Source organism: Erinaceus europaeus, chromosome 2, assembly GCF_950295315.1.
Source record: "Erinaceus europaeus chromosome 2, mEriEur2.1, whole genome shotgun sequence".
In the NCBI taxonomy this organism is placed as follows: domain Eukaryota; kingdom Metazoa; phylum Chordata; class Mammalia; order Eulipotyphla; family Erinaceidae; genus Erinaceus; species Erinaceus europaeus.
Window position 1 is genome coordinate 133,507,363 of NC_080163.1, and position 17,750 is coordinate 133,525,112.

Genomic DNA, 17,750 nt, shown 5'->3' on the forward strand with positions numbered 1-17,750 from the left:
GCTCTGGGGCTCAAAGGTGCCAACAGGGAGCTAAGGACAAGCGGCAGTGGGGTACAGTGCTGAAGCAGCCCCCATTCACCAGGCCCCTTTACCCTGACTTGGCCAGGGGGTGGAAGACCCACCCGCAGGGAGGTTGTCTTGGCCCCTCACTCACTCGGTCTGCAGCAGCTCGGGGTTGGGCACACACTGGAGCCGGTGTGACAACAGCTGGAAGGCACTGCTCTGTGGCAACAGCATGAGCAGGCCATACAGGGCCTTGATCAGGTATGGGTTGTTCTTCACATCCAGCAGCTGCAGGCGTAGATCTGGGGCAGGGCAGAGTGCAGAGGGCAAAGGGGAGGGAGCAGGGGGCAGAGGTCAGACAAGGACTTGGACCACACCCAGCACAGCCCCCTGGCTTCCACCTGGCTAGAAGATGCTGATTTAGAGTGAGATGGTGAGATTGGGGGGGGGGGTTCCTGACTCCATGTGTCGGTCTCTTTCCCAGAGTACCTCAGCTATTCCCACTGGGGAGAGCCTTCTGCCTTCTCCTGCTTCCCTACCCCAGGGACCCCCAGTCAGGGGGTCAGGATGCTTGCTTCCCTCCCTCATACTGCCTCCCCGGGAGTGAGGGGCTTGGGCCTGTCTGTGACATATTCCCCAGTCTGCTGTGCACGTGCCAGCACAAGAGGCTATAAATAGGGTGAGAGCAGGAGAAAAAGATTGGATTAGGGCAGCATTAGGGAGGGCGGTACGGAAAAACACTTTTGCGTGGAATTAAACCCACACCAAGTCCAGGAGCACCTAGGGCACCTTTGGGACTCCACCTCAGGCTGGTTGTCACCCTCCCAGCTCGGCAAAGTTGTACCCCTGATCCTGCCTGGCACCTGTTCCAACTGAAGGTCCCATGCATCTCTCCTCCAGACCCCTCCAGGTAAACCACATCTGCCTTCATGTATCTGGGCCCAGACTGGGGTGTCCTTTGGTGAGGAGGAGCCACAGACTTCAGAAGGAGCCCATCAACAGCTTCCCAGGGGCCTTGGGGAAGCCAGAAGTGGGGGTCTCCCACAGAGCTCCTCTTGACTCACGTGGCAAGAGCCACCAGTGGAGACTCCAACTGGCCCCAAGTCTGGCTGCTCTAGCAGATGAGCGGGCTGCTTTTAAAGTCCAGTTTCCCCTCTGGGTGGTTGGGGGGTTTTGGGTTCAAGCAAGCCAGGGCTGGAATGGGTGCCAGGCAAGGCCAGGGTCTGGACAGACCATTGAGGAAATTGAGGAAATTCGATCAGGCGGAGGAGGACCTTCGAGGCTGGCTTTGATGGACTCTGCTAGGAACAGGGTCACCTTGGTGCTCTGGTGATCTGTAAGCACCTATCACTGTGGGGCCCATTTAGATAAACTAGCTTCTATTTGGACAGGAGCAAGGTCAGGGGTCCCTTGGTCCCTGTGTTTGTCTTCTGGCTTCAAGAGAAGGTCAGTAGGCTATGCTGGGGTGGGCAGAGGCACAGGCTCTTGGTGGGAGGTTCCAGCGAGCAGTAGGTGGGAAGGTGGCCATAGTCAGGAGAAGTTGCCTCCTAGCTTTCCTGCCACGATGTGACAAATACACGGGGCGTCATTCAGAGTCGCCTACTTCGAGGTGCCAAGAGCTGTGCTTGCCCTCGCCAGCTGCTACGTTTGCACATGCAGCCTGGGTGTTACTCGACAGGCAGCTCCTGCCTGTCAGCAATGAGCAGATGCCATGCTGCTTTTCAGAGAGGAGGGGGTGGCTCCCGGCCACACAGGGATGTCTGTCCCACGACTTCCAGCAACCATAGGGCAGCTCTGGGACAGCATCTCCATCCGCCTTCAGCCCCTGTTGGCTCTGCCACAGATCTCTCCAGAAGGGTGATGTTAATCTCTATGGGGCTCTGCTACTGATGCTGGCTGCTGTCCATGACACCCACGGAGGTGGACACACACACACACACACACACACATTCTTATGTCCCAGCCCTGCTCCAGCTGGCCTCCTTATTCCTGACTGCCACCCAGGTCTTAACATTCCTGTCATTCCAGAAGCATCCCTGGGCTAAATGCTTCCTTCCTGGCTAGGCTCTTACATGTGAAAATGGGGCACTCGATCAGCTGCACCAGCTTGTCCACCTCTGTAAGGAAATCCACAGTGACCTCCAGGTCCCCACTGGGTGGACAGTCAAGGAAAGTAACCCGGGGGCCACAACAGCCCATCTTTCTATTTTTAAAATTTTTTAAAATTATCTTTATATATTTATTGCATAGATAGTCAGAAATCAAGAGGGAAGGGGGAAGTAGAGGGGGGAGAAAGACAGAGACACCTGCGATACTGCTTCACCACTCGATACTGCTTCACCACTTGCACAGTTTTCTCCCTGTAGGTGGGGAATGGAGGCTTGAACCTTGTGCACTGTAACAAGTGCACTCAACCAGGTACGCCACCACCTGGTCCCCAGGACAGCCCATCTCTGTGTGGGACTTCTGCTGGGGCTGGGAGCCAGATAGACCACACCTTTAAGCAGGTGGCAGAGGCAGGACCTGTTGGGAGAAGAGCCTTCCCCATGGTTTCGCAGGCACACAGCCTGCTTCTACCCAAGCAGGTGACATCATTCTAGTGTTCTCTTGCCTCTCTGCTCTTCCATGTGACAAGTGGCCAGCCAGCTCCCCTGCACAGACACCCCAGTTCTGCCCTGAAAGTTCTTGTTTCCATCTCCCCTGGGCTTTAAGAGCCTATTAGGACCCTGCAGCATATGCAAGGTGGGATGGGGGTGTGGAGGCTTGCAAGGCAGGTCCTGTTCCTGCCTGAGTGGGTGGCCATCCAAGGCTGCCTTCAGGGCCTCGGCCAGTGTGTGGAGCTGGGGCCTTGGCCTTCAGTCTCTGGGCTGCGTGAGTGACAAAGAGAAACAAACTATGACTGAGGGAGCTAGGCCAGGCCACAGCTGACTCTTGGCAAGAGGCATCTCAGGGTCCAAATTCCGAGCCTCTGAAGGAAGGAGGACAATTTTATGTCCTAGACAGTACTCTGATCTAGGGTCTCATGTCAGGCATTCAAAAAGTAGGCTAATCTGCTTCACAGTGTTTTAAACAAAACATGACCATAAATGCCACTTGCTGAGGGTGGCCCTGAGGTGTCTGGGGACAGGTCTTCCTCTTCCTGAGGCCTTCTGCCCCATCAGCATTTCCTTCCTTCCTTCCTTCCTTTCTTCCTTCCATTTTATCTTTCTCTTTCTCATTTAAATATTTTATTTCTTATTGGATACAGAGAGAAATTGAGAGAGGAGAGGAAGATAGAGAGGGAGGGAGACAGAAAGACACCTGCAGACCTGCTTCACCACTTGTGAAACTTTCCGTCAGCAGGTGGGGATCAGAGGCTTGAACCCAGGTCCTTGTGCACTGTAATGTGAGTGCTTAACCAGGTATTCCACAGCCTGGCCTCCTTTTCTCTTTTTTAACCCAAGCACTGCTCATCACTGGCGAATAGTGGTGTGGGGGATTGAAAATGGAACCTCAGAGTCTCAGGTGTTAATGTCTTTTTGCATAACCATTATGATATCGCCCCACACCCCCTCAGCTGTTCTCCATGTTTCATTTGCCTGTCCCTGGAGGCCCTTAAGCTCTTTACCAGCAACACATAACCCAAGGTTAAAGGGCTCACCTAGGCCACTCGCTGCAGGCCAGATCCCACGTCTCATCTCTGAGGCCCCCAAAGAGGGATGGCAGGATCTGTAGTGAGCAGATTCACCCCATCTCTTTTCTGAGGACCCTACACCTACAAAGTGTCCCTGACCTGGCCCTGCTCACAAGGATTCTCCTGGGCCAGCCCCTTCTATGAGCACCCCCACTGGCCCTGTTTATTTGCAATAATGCTTTCACCAATATAGGCCAGCCCCCCACTCCCACCGCTCCACTGAAGCTGAAGTATGAATGGGGTTGGGGTGGCAGTCAGAAAGTCAGTATTTGCGCCTCCAGTGGCTGGACCCCTGGGACAGTGAGTGTGAAGGATACAACTTCTGGATGAGGTCATAGGCATGCCGGTAGTTCTGGGTTAGGAAGCAGAGGGACACCGTGGTGACTGGGTTGTGGCACCAGGAGCGGTACAGGCAGCAGAACAGGTTCTGACTCTCCTGAGGGGCAAGAGATACAAGTAGTGAACACAGCCCCCCATTCCTTCTTCACCCAGGGAGCCACGTGGAGACCTGCCATGGCCTGAGATCTTGGGGTCCTCTCGGAGCACCAGGAGCTAACTCAGCACCCCAAGCTGCATTTGGCAGCCCAGCTGGAACACACTGTCACAGAGGAAATGCTGACAGCTCCTCCTCAGACCCTGTCATTACCTCCCAGTCTTACAAAGCTAAGCAAGGGCCTGGTTGGATTGAGCCCCTCCTCTGTGCTAGCATTTCCGCACTCTGCAAATGTCGCTTGCAGTTCTCTCCAGAACTCTGAGGTCCAGAATCCATGGGCAGGTGGGAAGGAAACACTCCAGGCTCTCCCAGGCTTCCTCTCCCAGTTCTCAGCAGCCCACCTTACCCCTGGGAACTGCCTATGAGCTAGGCCCATCCTAAAGGGAGCCCCTGTCCTGAGAATTCTTCAGGCCTCTGTAAATGTCTGGAAGGAACCGAAGGAGGAAGGCAGGAGCTGGCCTGGATCTTTCTGAACCACTCGGCCCCAGATGCCCACAGACACTGGCTTGGCTGGCCTTGAAAGTCCCCAAAGGGTGAGGGCAGAGGGTTCTGGGGGTGTTACCCAGAGCTGAAGCTCGGGAATGAGGCCCCTCCCTGGAGACCCAGCAGGACTGGGACACAGCCCATCCAGGAGGACCTCTGCTGCTTGGCCCCCTGGGCCCAGGTCTGACCCTCTGTCCTGATCTGTGCCTTCACCCCAAGCCTGGGGTAGGCAGTGCTGTGACACCCTGGCTTACATCAGGGAGCTTGTGAGGCAGATGTGTCCAGCTGTAGGAGAGAATGGAGGGGCCAAGGAGAACAGAAACCCCTGACCTAGTTACAACCCAGAGGGTGACAGTGCTGGGTGGGAGGGAAGGGCCACTTTGGTGGGTCAAGGGCGGGTGACCCCAGAATACAGGACCTCCCTGGTGAGTGGCTCCAAGGAAGCCAGCTGTGACTTGCCCCTGAGGTTGGCACTTCCTTTAGCTAACTCAGCAGGGTTGACATTTTTCATGGGACTAGGGAGCTCTTCGAATTCCCCCCTTCCCTTCCACATTGACTTTCTGGGTGCCCTCTGTGGGCGGGGCTTGTCCAGCCAGGGTCTACAGGGGTGTGTACCAGAGTCTTCAGGTCCTTGAGCTGGTTCCGCAGCTGGAAGAGCTCGGTGGAGGTGAGCAGGATGGTGTTGAGGGTATGCACCATGGTGGAGGCGAACTTGAGGTCCTCCTCCCGGAGCAGGATGTCAGCCATCGAGTGGAAGATGTTCTCGGCGTTCAGCAGGAGGCAGAGCTGCCTACAAGACCAACGGACGAGTGGAGGTCAAGACCCAGGCCGTCCTCAGACCCCCATGACTCAGCTCAGGAACCTTCCATGAATGCATCCTGAGGAAGGCTGCTCTTTCCTGGGGCTAGGGTGGGATGCCAGCTCTTGAATTTGCTGAGGGCTGGTACTAGGGTGTTGCTCACAGCGGCCTGGCTCAGTGACCTCCTACATGCACCTCCAGAGCCCCATAGACTTGTCTTCTCCCACCTGCCCCAGGACAGAAAGCAAAAGTTCTAAGAGACACAGTTGGGTTTCTGGTTATAGAAGCCCTGAGTTACCTTTACTGAACTCCCACATACCACAGCAATACCCCCAGTGCCCAGCATTCCTGGCCCCTTCCTCAATTTACTTTCCTGGATGGACTAATTTTCATGTGATAGATAACACACAATAGCCATCTGTGTTACCCACTCCCATTCACTCCCTGGGACTTGTTTATGCTATTCCTAAAAGCCACCCTCCCCCTCCATGCTCTGCCTGCAAATACTTGGAGATAAACCAACCAACCCTTTGAGCAACCCTGAGTAGTATTTTTTTTTCCCCCAGAGCACTGCTCAGTTCTAGCTTGTGGTAGTACTGAGGATTGAACCTGGGACCTTGGAGCTTCAGGTTATGAGTCAATGAGTCATTTGCATAACTACAACCCTGAGTTTTTTAATGTGACACCAAGAATGAATTAAGCGTCTCTTGCATGTAGGAAATCACTGCTGAGGAACCCCTCCAAGCCAATTTTGAGAAATGGAGAAATGCCACAATACAGCACCAGCATTTCTGGAGCTCCCTTGGTGTTCTTATGTACTTTCAGCTCTCAAATTTAGGCTATACCCCTTGGAATATACCTAAAATAGAATTACTTGCTTTTTCCAAAATGCAGACCCCAAATCTCATCTGCTAAACTTCTGCCTTTAGGTTCCTGATTAGTAAACATTTTGTTTTGCTTTATATCTTGATGCTTTCAGCCACCAAGTTGCAGATGCTACCTGACTTGATGCCAACTGACTTCCCTGGGCAGACAACCTCACCAATGTGTCCTGGAACCCCACCTCCTCAGGGCCATGCCCTACTAGGGAAAGACAGAAACAGACTGAGAGTATGGATCAACCTGTCAATGCCCATGTTCAGCAGAGAAGCAATTACAGAAGCCAGACCTTCCACCTTCTGTACCCCATAATGATCCTGGGTCCATGCTCCCAGAGGGATAAAGAATAGGAAAGTTGGGAGTCGGGTGGTAGCACAGCAGGTTAAGCGCATATGGTGCAAAGCGCAAGGATAGGTGTAAGAATTCCGGTTCGAGCCCCCGGCTCCCCACCTGCAGGGGAGTTGCTTCACAGGTGTTGAAGCAGGTCTGCAGGTGTCTATCTTTCTCTCCCCTTCTCTGTCTTCCCCTCCTCTCTCTATCCTATCTAACAATGACGATATCAATACCAACAACAATAAAAAAAGGGCAACAAGAGGGAAAATAAATAAATATAAAAAAAAGAATAGGAAAGTTTTTGGGGGTCGGGTGGTAGCACAGTGGGTTAAGCGCACATGGTGCAAAGCACAAGGACCAGGGCAGGGATACCGGTTCGAGCCCCTGGCTCCCCACCTACAGGAGGGTTGCCTCATGGGCAGTGAAGCAGGTCTGCAGGTGTCTATCTTTCTCTTCTCTTCTCTGTTTTCCCCCTCCTCTCTCGATTTCTCTCTGTCCTATCCAACAATGACAGCAACAACAACAATAATAACTATGACAACAACAACGATGACAAACAACAAGGGCAACAAAGGGGAAAAAATGGCCTCCAGGGGCAGTGGATTCATAGTGCAGGCACTGAGCTCCAGCAATAACCCTGGAGGGAAAAAAAAAAAAAATAATAGGAAAGTTTTCAAGGGAGGGGATGGGATACGAACTCTGGTAGTGGGAATCATATCCCCTCTTATCCTATGGTCTTGTTGACATTTTTATTTTATAAATAAATTTTAGTGGTCCAGGAGATGGCACAGAGGATAAAACATTGGATTCTCAACCATGAGGTCCTGAGTTTGATCCCTGGCAGCACCTGCATCAGAGTGATGTCTGGTTATTTCTCTCTTCCTTATCTCTCTCATGAATAAATAAATTCTTAAAAAAATAAATTAAAAAAATTAGGACCATAAATATCTTTGTTCCATGCTCCCAGAGGGATAAAGAATAGGGAAGCTTCCAGTGGAGGGGATGGGATATGGAACTGTGATAGTGGGAACTGTATGGAATTGTACCCCTCTTATCCCACAATCTTGTCAATCATTATTAAAAAATAATAATAATAATAATAGTAGTATGGCATTTGCTCTACCATGTGGGATTCCTACAGGCTCAACCTTGAGTTTGGTTTTTGTTGCACAGTGATGAAACTCTGGCATGGGAGATGGGGGGGGGGGCAATGGGGCTTGGTCAAGGTCACAGGATCAATTAGGGTCACTTTTCCTTCTCACCCTCTCTGCTCAGAGCCTTGGAGTCTGTGGAGTCTATTAAGAAGAAAGAGAGTGAAAGTGGATAAAGAAATTCAGCTTTTTCAGGGCCTCAAGGTGACAGTGACAGGCGGATCACGAGCACAAGCTCTGGTGAAGCCTCTCAAAACCCGTTTGCCACTGTGCCCATGGATCGGGCCTTTCTGTTGGGAGCCCAGGGCTCTGAAGCTTCCTGGACACCAAGAGGAGCCTCAGAGGAGCAGGCAAGCAGAAGTGAAGAGGGTGGGGATGTGGTCCCCAGCTCCTGCCTGCTGGGGAGTTGCCCACATCACACCCACCCCCACCCCTAGCATCAATTATCTGTCCGCCTGACTCATTGTTGCTCCAGAGAAGTAGGTACTCCAGGATGAGGCCTAGAGCTTATGGGGACCAGGGAGCAGAGGGCCCAGGGTCCTATTTGTTGTGCAACATAAGCCAAGTCACTGACCCTGCACTAAACTCAGTTGGGTCTGCTGTCCTGCTTACTCTGAATACTTGCCATGCCCTGGGGTCAGGCTGGAGAAGATTCTGTCCCTCACCCCTCTCCCGGCTCTGGAAAAACCCCACAGTTCAGTAACTGGAGCGGCCAGACCACGAAGTGCAAACAGTGGGCAGGCTGTCTCCATCCTTGGCCCAGCTGGAACCAGCAGACTGGGTCTAGAAACCACTGGAGAAATCCAAACAAGGCTGAGGGTGGGGTGGGTTGTGATGTGGGAAGGGCTTTCCCCTGAGTGTCTGGTGGGGGTGGGGGTGCCACTGGTAAAGCCCTGAGTCTGATGGCTCCCACCACCAGAGTCAGCTGTGTGAACCAGTGTCTATCTCTGTGTGACAGTCTCTTTACCCTAACCAGGGGTAACACCTGCTGGTCCAAGGGGCTACTCAGGGGACACCCAGCCAGAGCAGGGACAATGCGTGTGGGGCTGACAGCCAGCTTTAGAGGAAGGCTGGCAGTTCCCACCCTCCAAGATGAGCTCTGTCTCCAGGGTGGTGAATAGAAATGTTCCAGAAGGGCAGGTTGGGGAGCATGCTGACAAATGGTCACAAGTGCCCGTCGCCTGCAGCTGCTGCCGTCTCCATGACAGAGGCCAACAGCTGAGGCTGCTGCCAGGCAGCGCTCCCCAGAGACCCTGGGCCAGTGGGACCTGTGGCAGCCGGACTGGGGTGGCATTCATGTGAGGTGGAAGGGAGGTGTGTGTGTGTGGGAAGGTCTCCATGGTCTCTCAAGACCTGGAGGAAGGGACCCTGCCTGTGTGACAGAGGACAGAGATGGCAGTCATCTGGAAGCATTTTTCCTGGACAACACAATGTTGGTTCTCCTTCCTTCTCCTCCAGGGTCGTGGTGGCTTGCTCCCCTCCCCCACTCTCCCACCTAGTCAGATCTCTTCAAACCAGTGGCTCCTATGTGTGCCACTTGGGTCCCTACCGAGGTCCGGATGGCCAGACAGCACAGTCCTTGGTTTCTTCTGGATCCCCCAAGTCCCCTCCCAGTGACTCTGGTCTGTACTCAGGAGTCATTGCCATCCCCGAAGCCTCCAGTTTATTCCAAGCCAGTTCCCAACTGGTCCGTTTGCTTCTCTCTTTTTCTTTTCTTTTTCTTATTGTTGTAGTTCTTATTGTTGTTGTTATTGATGTCACTGTTAGATAGGACAGAGAGAACTAGAGAGAGGAGGGGAAGACAGAGAGGAGGAGAGAAAGACAGACACCTGCAGACCTGCTTCACCGCCTGAGAGGTGACTCCCCTGCAGGTGGGGACCGGGGGTGCAAACCGGGATCTTTACGCTGGTTATTGTGCTTTGTGCCATGTGCACTTAACCCGCTGCGCTACTGCCCAGCCACCTATCATTATTGTAACCAGCAGCTGGGAATGAACCCAGGGCCTAGAGCTAGCATGATATCACTACTAAGGGGCATTCCTGGCCCAATTTTTAAAAAATTTATTTTTATCTGTTAGAGGAAAAACACTATAATACTGCTCTGCCATCCATGGAATACCCTGGTGCTATGGTTCTGTTCATGATGCTTGCTTCTGTGTGTGGTAGGGCTCAAATCAAGGGCCTGAATACAAGGTGTGTAATCTCCCAAGTGAGTTATCTCCTGGCCTCCAGTTGACCTACTTCTCCCACTACCAGCTCTAGCCTTCATGCACCAACTACTAACTGGATCAGTTCTTTTTTATTCTTCCCACCAGGGTTATTGCTGGGGCTTGCAGCTAGCACTAAGAATCCACAGCTCCCAAGAGTTAGGCAGTTGGATGGGTTAAACGCAGGTGGTGCAAAGCGCAAGGACTGGCATGAGGATCCTGGTTCAAGTCCCTGACTCCCCACCTGCAGGGGAGTCGCTTCACAAGCAGTGAAGCAGGTATGCAGGTGTCTATCTTTCTCTCCCCCTCTGTCTTCCCCTCTTCTCTCCATTTCCCTCTGTCCTATCCAGCAACGATGACATCAATAACTATAACAGTAAAAAAAAACAAACAAAAAAAAACCAACGGCAACAAAAGGGAATAAATAAATATTTTTAAAAAATCCACGGCTCCCAATGACTATTCCCCCCCCCCTTCCTTTCTATTTCTTATTTGATAGGATGGAGAGAAATTGAGAGGGGTGGGGAAACAGAAGGAGAAAGATACATACTAGCTTCACTGATCATGAAACTTCCTCTTGTAGGTGGGGAGTGGAGGCTCAAACCTGGTTCTTGTGCATGATAACTTAGGTGTTTAACTGAGTATGCCACTGCCTGCCCACTGGATCAGTTCTTTAAAAGGAATTGATTGGGGGTCAGGTAAGCACACATGGCACGAAGCACAAGGACCGATGTAAGGATCCTGGTTCGAGCCGCTGGCTCCCCACCTGCAGGGGAGTTGCTTCACAGGCATTGAAACAGGTCTGCAGGTGTCTATCTTTCTCTTCCCCTCTTTGTCTTCTTCCCCTCCTCTCTCCATTTCTCTCTGTCCTATCCAACAACAACATCATCAATGACAACAATAATAACCACAACAATGATAAAACAACAAGGGCAACAAAAGGGGAAAAAAAAAAAGCCTCCAGGAGCAGTGGATTCCTTGTGCAGACATCAAGCCCCAGCAATAACCCTGGAGACATAAAAAAAAATGGAATTAATTACAGCGGATTGGTTCCTGTGGCTGACATAAGAATGGAAACAAAATTCAACCTGCACCCTGGCCTCCTTGAGTTCCCACTTCCTGGTCACGTCCTCTCCCACCTCAGTGCCTGTTTCCTCCTATACCCATGACCACCTGGCCTCTGGGGCACTTCATCTGCTCTGACCTTGCCAAGCTTCCTGCAGAACTGCTTGGGTCTGGGTAGCTCTGCTGGGGTCTAGCATGTGGCTGACTCCTCCAGGCTGCTGGGGTCTCAGCTCTGGTCTGGCCTTGGGGCTGGCCTTTGCCCCATGAACACTTTCTTTCCACCATCTCTTCCTAGAGGAAGATTCTCTCTGGGCTGGCTCTCACCCCTAAATCATCTGGTGCCAGACATTTTTACTGGAATCCTGGATGAACATGAGTTGCAAAGGATGAGGTCTTGTCCTTGCCACCGCCCCCTCCAACCTAGCATGTCTCTGTGTGGCCCTGGTGAGCATGGCTGCATAGAGGGACCCTGCCGTCTCAAGCACAGGTCATCCAGGTGGGTCCAGCACCAGGCAGGCCTCTGTGTACTGCGGACACCCTGGTCTGTGGAAGCAGCCCCTGTGATGACACATCTTATCCCCCAGGGCCTGGTTGCCTTGCCTGGGAGACCCCTGAGCACTGCTGAGCAAGCTACCAAGAGAGGAGAGAGGCCAGGGGAGGCCCCAAAGCAGCAGTGACAGTACAGCACAGGGCAGGCTTCAGGCCACTCCTGCTCTGCATGGTTTGTTATCCATGCTTCAGTTGGGTTCATCTCTCCTACCACAGAAGGTTACTGGGTAGGGCACCAAAGTAAAAACCCAGTGGTGAGGGGTAGACATGCAGCTTCCTGGGCCAGTGGGGGGTGGGAGTGGGCGGGAGGGATGGGTCACAGTCTTTTGGTGGTGGGAATGGTGTTTATGTACACTCCTAGCAAAATGTAGACATATAAATCAGTAGTTAATTAATATGAGAGGGGGAAAATCAGTTGTATGTCTCAAAGTTTCTCAAAACACAAACTGAATCTTTTTAATATATAGGCTGTGTATTTGATATGCGGACTCTCTCAAAAGCCTAGACCAAGTAGATTAGAAGCATCCAATAGCACAGCTATATACAAGATACTGGATACTGTACAGCAAACCATTACAAAAGGACTTTTCAAAGTTAACCCAATTACCAAATAATGTGATGATAACATTAACTATCGATTGTCTTTTTGAACCCTAAGACAGCAGGAACCTCACATCTCCACTAGAGAGCCCCTACTTCCCCCAGTCCTGGAACCCTTGGATAGGGCCCACTTTCCCGTATGCGTTTCCCAATCCAAACCAAATAATATTGCATCCGCCGATCACAACCTAACCAATGCAACAATTGCCACCTCAACATGCTTCACCTCAGACTGTGTCCAGAGATTTCATGTGTGGAATGACAACCCTTCAGCTTCATTACTCGGGTGAGACCTTTCCTTTTATAGTACACTCTAATTCCATCTCAGGTGGTTCACTTTCTAACAAAGTCCCAAAACCTAGATATACACCAGTTTCTGTGAGAGAGAGCTTATGTTCACACGTATCCATAAACTACTGCAAAATATATACCTGAAAGCAGAAGTACACTAGAGTTTGCAGTGAGTACCTCCCTAACACTTCCTCTCCACTATTCCAAGCTTGGGATCCATGATTGCTCAACAAATTGTTTGGCTTCGTATGTTAACTCTCTTTTCAATCACCAGGTTCCAGATGCCACCAGGATGCTGGCCAGGCTTCCCTGGATTGAAGATCCCACCAATGTGTCCTGGAGCTCAGCTTCCCCAGAGACACACCCTACTAGGGAAAGAGAGAGGCAGATTGGGAGTATGGACCGACCAGTCAACGTTGGCCCATGTTCAGCGGGGAAGCAATTACAGAAGCCAGACCTTCTACCTTCTGCAACCCTCAGCCACCCTGGGTCCATGCTCCCAGAGGGCTAGAGAATGGGAAAGCTATCAGGGGAGGGGGTGGGTTATGGAGATTGGGTGGTGGGAATTGTGTGGAGTTGTACCCCTCCTACCTTATGTTTTTGTTCATTAATCCTTTCTTAAATAAAAAATTAAAAAAAAAAAGGTTACTGGGTGGAGGGGTCACTCCAGCCCTCCCCCCCATCCTCAGGGCCAGAGGCACACTCACAAGGTTCTATCAGAGCCTAACCTACTTCAGGCTGTGTGTGGGGAAAATTGAAAAGGAGGTGGAGGTAGGAGTGACACTCTGTTGACCTATTCCAGCCCTTACCCCCACCCTATGGTACTATGAAGCTCCAGGAAAAGGAGGGCATATCCCCAGACTGCTGGCCATGAGAAGCCTCTAAGAGACAGGAATTCAATAAAAAGAATCACAGGCTCACAGCAGGCAGGGAGGCCTGACTCCACACTGGGCACTGTGCTGAGCAGTTACAGGAACCCTCATCTGTTAATGATGGGAAAGAGTCCAGAAGGAACATCTCTGAGTGCTTGCTGGACTGGAGACCCTATCCTGTGCATTTTAGGGGTCAGGGTGGGCCTACAGGGGGTGGGCTGACCAAGCCACATCTTGGTGAGTTCTCTACTACCTCAGAGTGACTTCTGGCCACATCCTCACACAGTCATGGGCACAGGTCTAACACCTAGGCAGAGTGAACTATTGTGGTCTCCCAGCTGACCAGGGAGGAGGAAGGAAGGCTCAGATCCTGAAGAGTGACTTTCAGAACTGGGTTTCTGCGAAGTGCAAGGACCGGTGTAAGGATCCCGGTGCGAGCCCCCGGCTCCCCACCTGCAGGGGAGTCACTTCACAGGCGGTGAAGCAGGTCTGCAGGTGTCTGTCTTTCTCTCCCCCTGTTTTCCCCTCCTCTCTCCACTTCTTTCTGTCCTATCTAACAGTGATGACATCAATAACTACAACAACAACAACAAAAGAGTAACAAAAGGTGAAATAAAAAAAAAAAAGAACTGGGTTTCTTTTACCTCAGTAGCGAGCGGCCTGGAGACCACCCACCATTGGTGGGGACTGGCAGATGGCTGCCTCACGGGGCTGCTGCATCATCACTTCTCTGCTGAGCCCCGGCCAGTATGAGATACCTGCTTGGCTCCCAAGCTCAGTGTCAGTAATGGAACACAGCTTGCAAGCTTGAAACATTTGCCTGTATTTTTAATACCCATATTAAAATGCTATTCATCAGGGGACAATAGCTTATGAAACACTGGGAGGACAAGGCAGAGCAGTGGGACAGAGGGAGGCTGGATGAAATCTGGGAGGACCAAGGGACCCAGGGACGTTTCAACCCACCCTGGAGGCCCAACTCAAGGCTGGAAGAGGGCAGGGGTCCACACATGTAGCTGAAGACAGCTCTGGTCATGACAGTATCCACAGAGAGGTCCTCACTTCTTCTGGGTCTGGGTTCATGCCAGGAGGGGACATTTGCACTTGGTCCCTCTGTCACATAAGGAGGAGCTCTCCAGGGAGTGACCTGCCTTCAGCCTGCTCTGAAGCCTCTGGAACCTAAGACAAGGAGGCAGCCATGGCCCCTAACAGACAGAGGTGACACTGCTGGCCTATAGAGATCTCATTCTTTGGGCCTTTCAGGACAAGGCCCCTGTCAGGGCTGGAGGAAGGCATCGTGGAGCAACGCCCACCTGCAGGGGGCTGCTGATAGCTTTGTGTTACTGTCCTTTCAACTGCTGACACTGGCCCAGCATGCCCTGTCCTGGCTCTAGCTCCAGATGGCAAAGGAGTCAGTGTGAGTGGGCCTCAGGGGTGTTCACAGTGCCCTTACCTGATGCTACCTGGCACCTACCTATAACCCCTACTTTAGGTGACCCATGGGCCAGAGTGGGTAGGAGGAGAGATGTGTTGACTGTCCTGTAGGTGGCTTCAGTCACATCTCATAGAAGTGGCTCTGGTTGGGCAGAAAGTATTTCAGGACGCCCCGGCTGCTGTTGTCTCATGGGATATGAGTGTGTGAGTGTAAAAGTGTGTGTGTGTGTGTGTGTGTGTGTATGTGATGTGCCTAGGTTTGGGAGCTGGATGCTGCCTTTAGTCTACCCTGGCTATGGGGCAGGGACCACATGCTACTGTGCCTCCAGGAATTGGGGCAGGCTACCAAGTCAGACAAGGTCAAGGCTGGGTCTGTACAAGACCTGTCCTGGGGCTGTGAGCACCAGAGAGGCCTGTGTGGCACTGTGCTCTGAGGCTCTGCTGTTAGATGCCCCCTCCCCGACTCCTCCCAGCAAGGCACCAGGCTTCACAGAGGAGGTCCAGTTTGGTCTGGGGGTAACAAGTGAGAAAGCCCCCTAGAGGGCGAGGGGGTGAGCTCCTTCCCAGGGTGAAGCCTGTGTACAGGAGTAGGGGTTCTTCGGTGGGGAGTGGGCCCTGGAGGGCAGAGGTCAGCTCTCTGCCTGTCGTGCTCTGGAGATTCTTGATTCAGCCATGTGGCTGCAGTAAGATGAAAGACATCTTCCCACGATCCTGCTGCCCTGAATCATTGGAAAACGGGACTGGCAAATGTTACCACAGCCAAAGCTCCCCCTCACTGATAGTGGGGTTGGCCCAGATCTCTCCTGGGGCCATTTGCTAGGGATGCTTCTGCCAACTCCCTTTGGGGCTCTACTCCAGAGCCCGTCACCAAGTAAGGGCATGCTGACTCCCCAGAACTCCATCCTAGCTGTCCTGTCCTGACACAGAGCCCAGAGCTGGCAGGGAAGTGAGCTTATCTACACTGTTTGGCTGTCCTCCTTACCTCACCCCTACCTCCTCCTCCCTATGGCCTGGGCTTTTTATTTATCTTAATTTTTTAAAATGTTTTTTTAAAAACTTTTTCATTATTTTCCCTTTTGTTGCTCTTGTTGTTTTTATTGTTGCTGTTGTTATTCATGTTGTCGTTGTTGAACAGGACAAAGAAATGGAGAGAGGAGGGGAAGACAGAGACGGAGAGAGAAAGACAGACACCTGCAGACCTGCTTCACCGCCTGTGAAGCGACTCCCCTGCAGGTGGGGAGCTGGGGTTCGAACCAGGATCCTTAAGCCCGTCCTTGTGCTTTGCGCCACGTGCACTTAACCGCTACCACTCAACTCCCCTTATCTTAATTTTTAAAGAGAGAAATAGAGCATCACCATTCACATGTGATGCCATGGATCAAACTGAGGACCTCATGCTTGCAAATCCAATACACCATTCACTGTGCCATCACCAGGATCACAGACCTGGTCTTTCAAAAAGAGACAGCAGGCAGAAGCAGAGGAGGTTTTCCCAGGTCAGACCCATATCAGAATCGCAAGGTTTAGTCTGGAGACCTATGAATGCCTCCATCCCGGAGGCCCCAGAGCTGGCTTTAGTGCTGTCTCTTGGGCACAGCCCACTCACTAGATAGGGGCTCAAGAGAAGTTTAAGGGGAAGTGGCGGCTGGAGAAAACATGTCCTTTGGGCCTTTCACATTCTTGACTGCCCTGAACAATGAGATGATGGAATAGTCACCAGTTCTGGGTATAGAACAACTGGCCTGTGGGGAGAGGCTGGAATCTGACCCATGGCATTGGCAAGGGATGCCAGTGTGGGGAAATGGGAGTCTAGCTAGGTGCCTCACTTCTGGCCCCATCCCCACCTGGCCCCTCAGCTATCCCACTACCAACAAAGAACTCAGAATTAGCTTCAGCTGCCACCCTCCAGGCTGGGTGGGTGTCCTAACTCAGAGTGCCCCATTTCCTGTGCAACTAGTACAGTGGCCTGAGTTTTCATGGTCCACTCAGATTCCTTGACTAGAAAAATTCTTTGATGCCAATGGCTCTTCCTCATATAAGGTCTGAAGGTCAGTGTGACAGCTCAGAGGTAGAACACTGGGTTGGCAAGCCCAAGGTCCCAGGTCCAAGGCCTAGAGGAGAGGGGAAGGTCTGACTCAGAGATCCATTCTGGGGGCTGAGTGCTGGTACACTGGGTTAAATATACATAGTACAAAGTGCAAGGACCCACACAAAGATCCTGGTTTGAACCCCTGGCTCCCCACCTGCAGGGGGTAGCTTCACAAGTGTTGAAGCAGGTCTTCAGGTGTCTATCTTTCTCTTCCCCTCTTTATTTTCCATTTCCTCTCAATTTCTCTAGCCTATCCAAAAACAAACAAACAAATAAAACCCAATAATGGCTACAGGAGCAGCAGATTCATAGCGCAGGCATCAGGCCCCAGCAATAACCCTGGAGGCAACACACAAAATCCATTCTGCCCATGTGACCCTCACTAGGTTGGGTCTGTCTGGTCTCCACATCTGTAGTGCATACTAGGGCCACCAGGGGCTTCTGTTTCTCGTCAGTAGGTTCCACTGGGCTGTGTAAGACCTTGCCTGAGAGGTGATATTTGGTGGGTATGTGGCCTGGGGGATGTGATGAGGTAAGTGGGGGTTTTTCCTGTGTGTGTGTGTGTGAAAGAGAGAGAGAGAGATAGACAGAGAGAGAGAGAGAGAAAGAGAGAGGCGAAGAGAGACAAGAGCTCAGGTTGAGGTGGACTCCAATGGTCCCCGCACTGCACTGTGTCCTCAGGGCTAGGTCAATCGGAAGGAGGATGTGAGGCATTCTCAATGCTCCTGCCTTCTCTCTCGAGGTGTTGCTGCTCAGAGACCTCCCTTCTCCCTCTGCCTGAAGTTCTGTCCTTCCTGGAACTCCTATTGACTGTCTGCTGATCAGGACAG

General features: G+C 51.9%; 1 protein-coding gene and 1 long non-coding RNA gene across 3 annotated transcripts in view; one reads left to right on the forward strand and one right to left on the reverse strand.

Annotated features, from left to right (window-relative positions):
- Positions 1 to 17,750, reverse strand: part of VAC14 (VAC14 component of PIKFYVE complex) — a 126,040-nt gene that overhangs the window by 4,005 nt on the left and 104,285 nt on the right. For both annotated transcript variants that reach the window (XM_007526659.3, XM_016189807.2), the window contains exons 15-18: positions 5,268 to 5,442; positions 3,994 to 4,112; positions 2,076 to 2,155; positions 155 to 305 (exon numbers count right to left, since the gene is read on the reverse strand). In XM_007526659.3, the coding sequence (XP_007526721.2) occupies positions 155 to 305; positions 2,076 to 2,155; positions 3,994 to 4,112; positions 5,268 to 5,442 (525 nt within the window). The remainder of the gene's footprint in view (positions 1 to 154; positions 306 to 2,075; positions 2,156 to 3,993; positions 4,113 to 5,267; positions 5,443 to 17,750) is intronic.
- LOC132536751 (uncharacterized) lies at positions 760 to 6,413 on the forward strand. The gene is made up of 2 exons (XR_009548259.1): positions 760 to 913; positions 4,169 to 6,413. It is a non-coding gene; the product is annotated as an uncharacterized LOC132536751 (long non-coding RNA).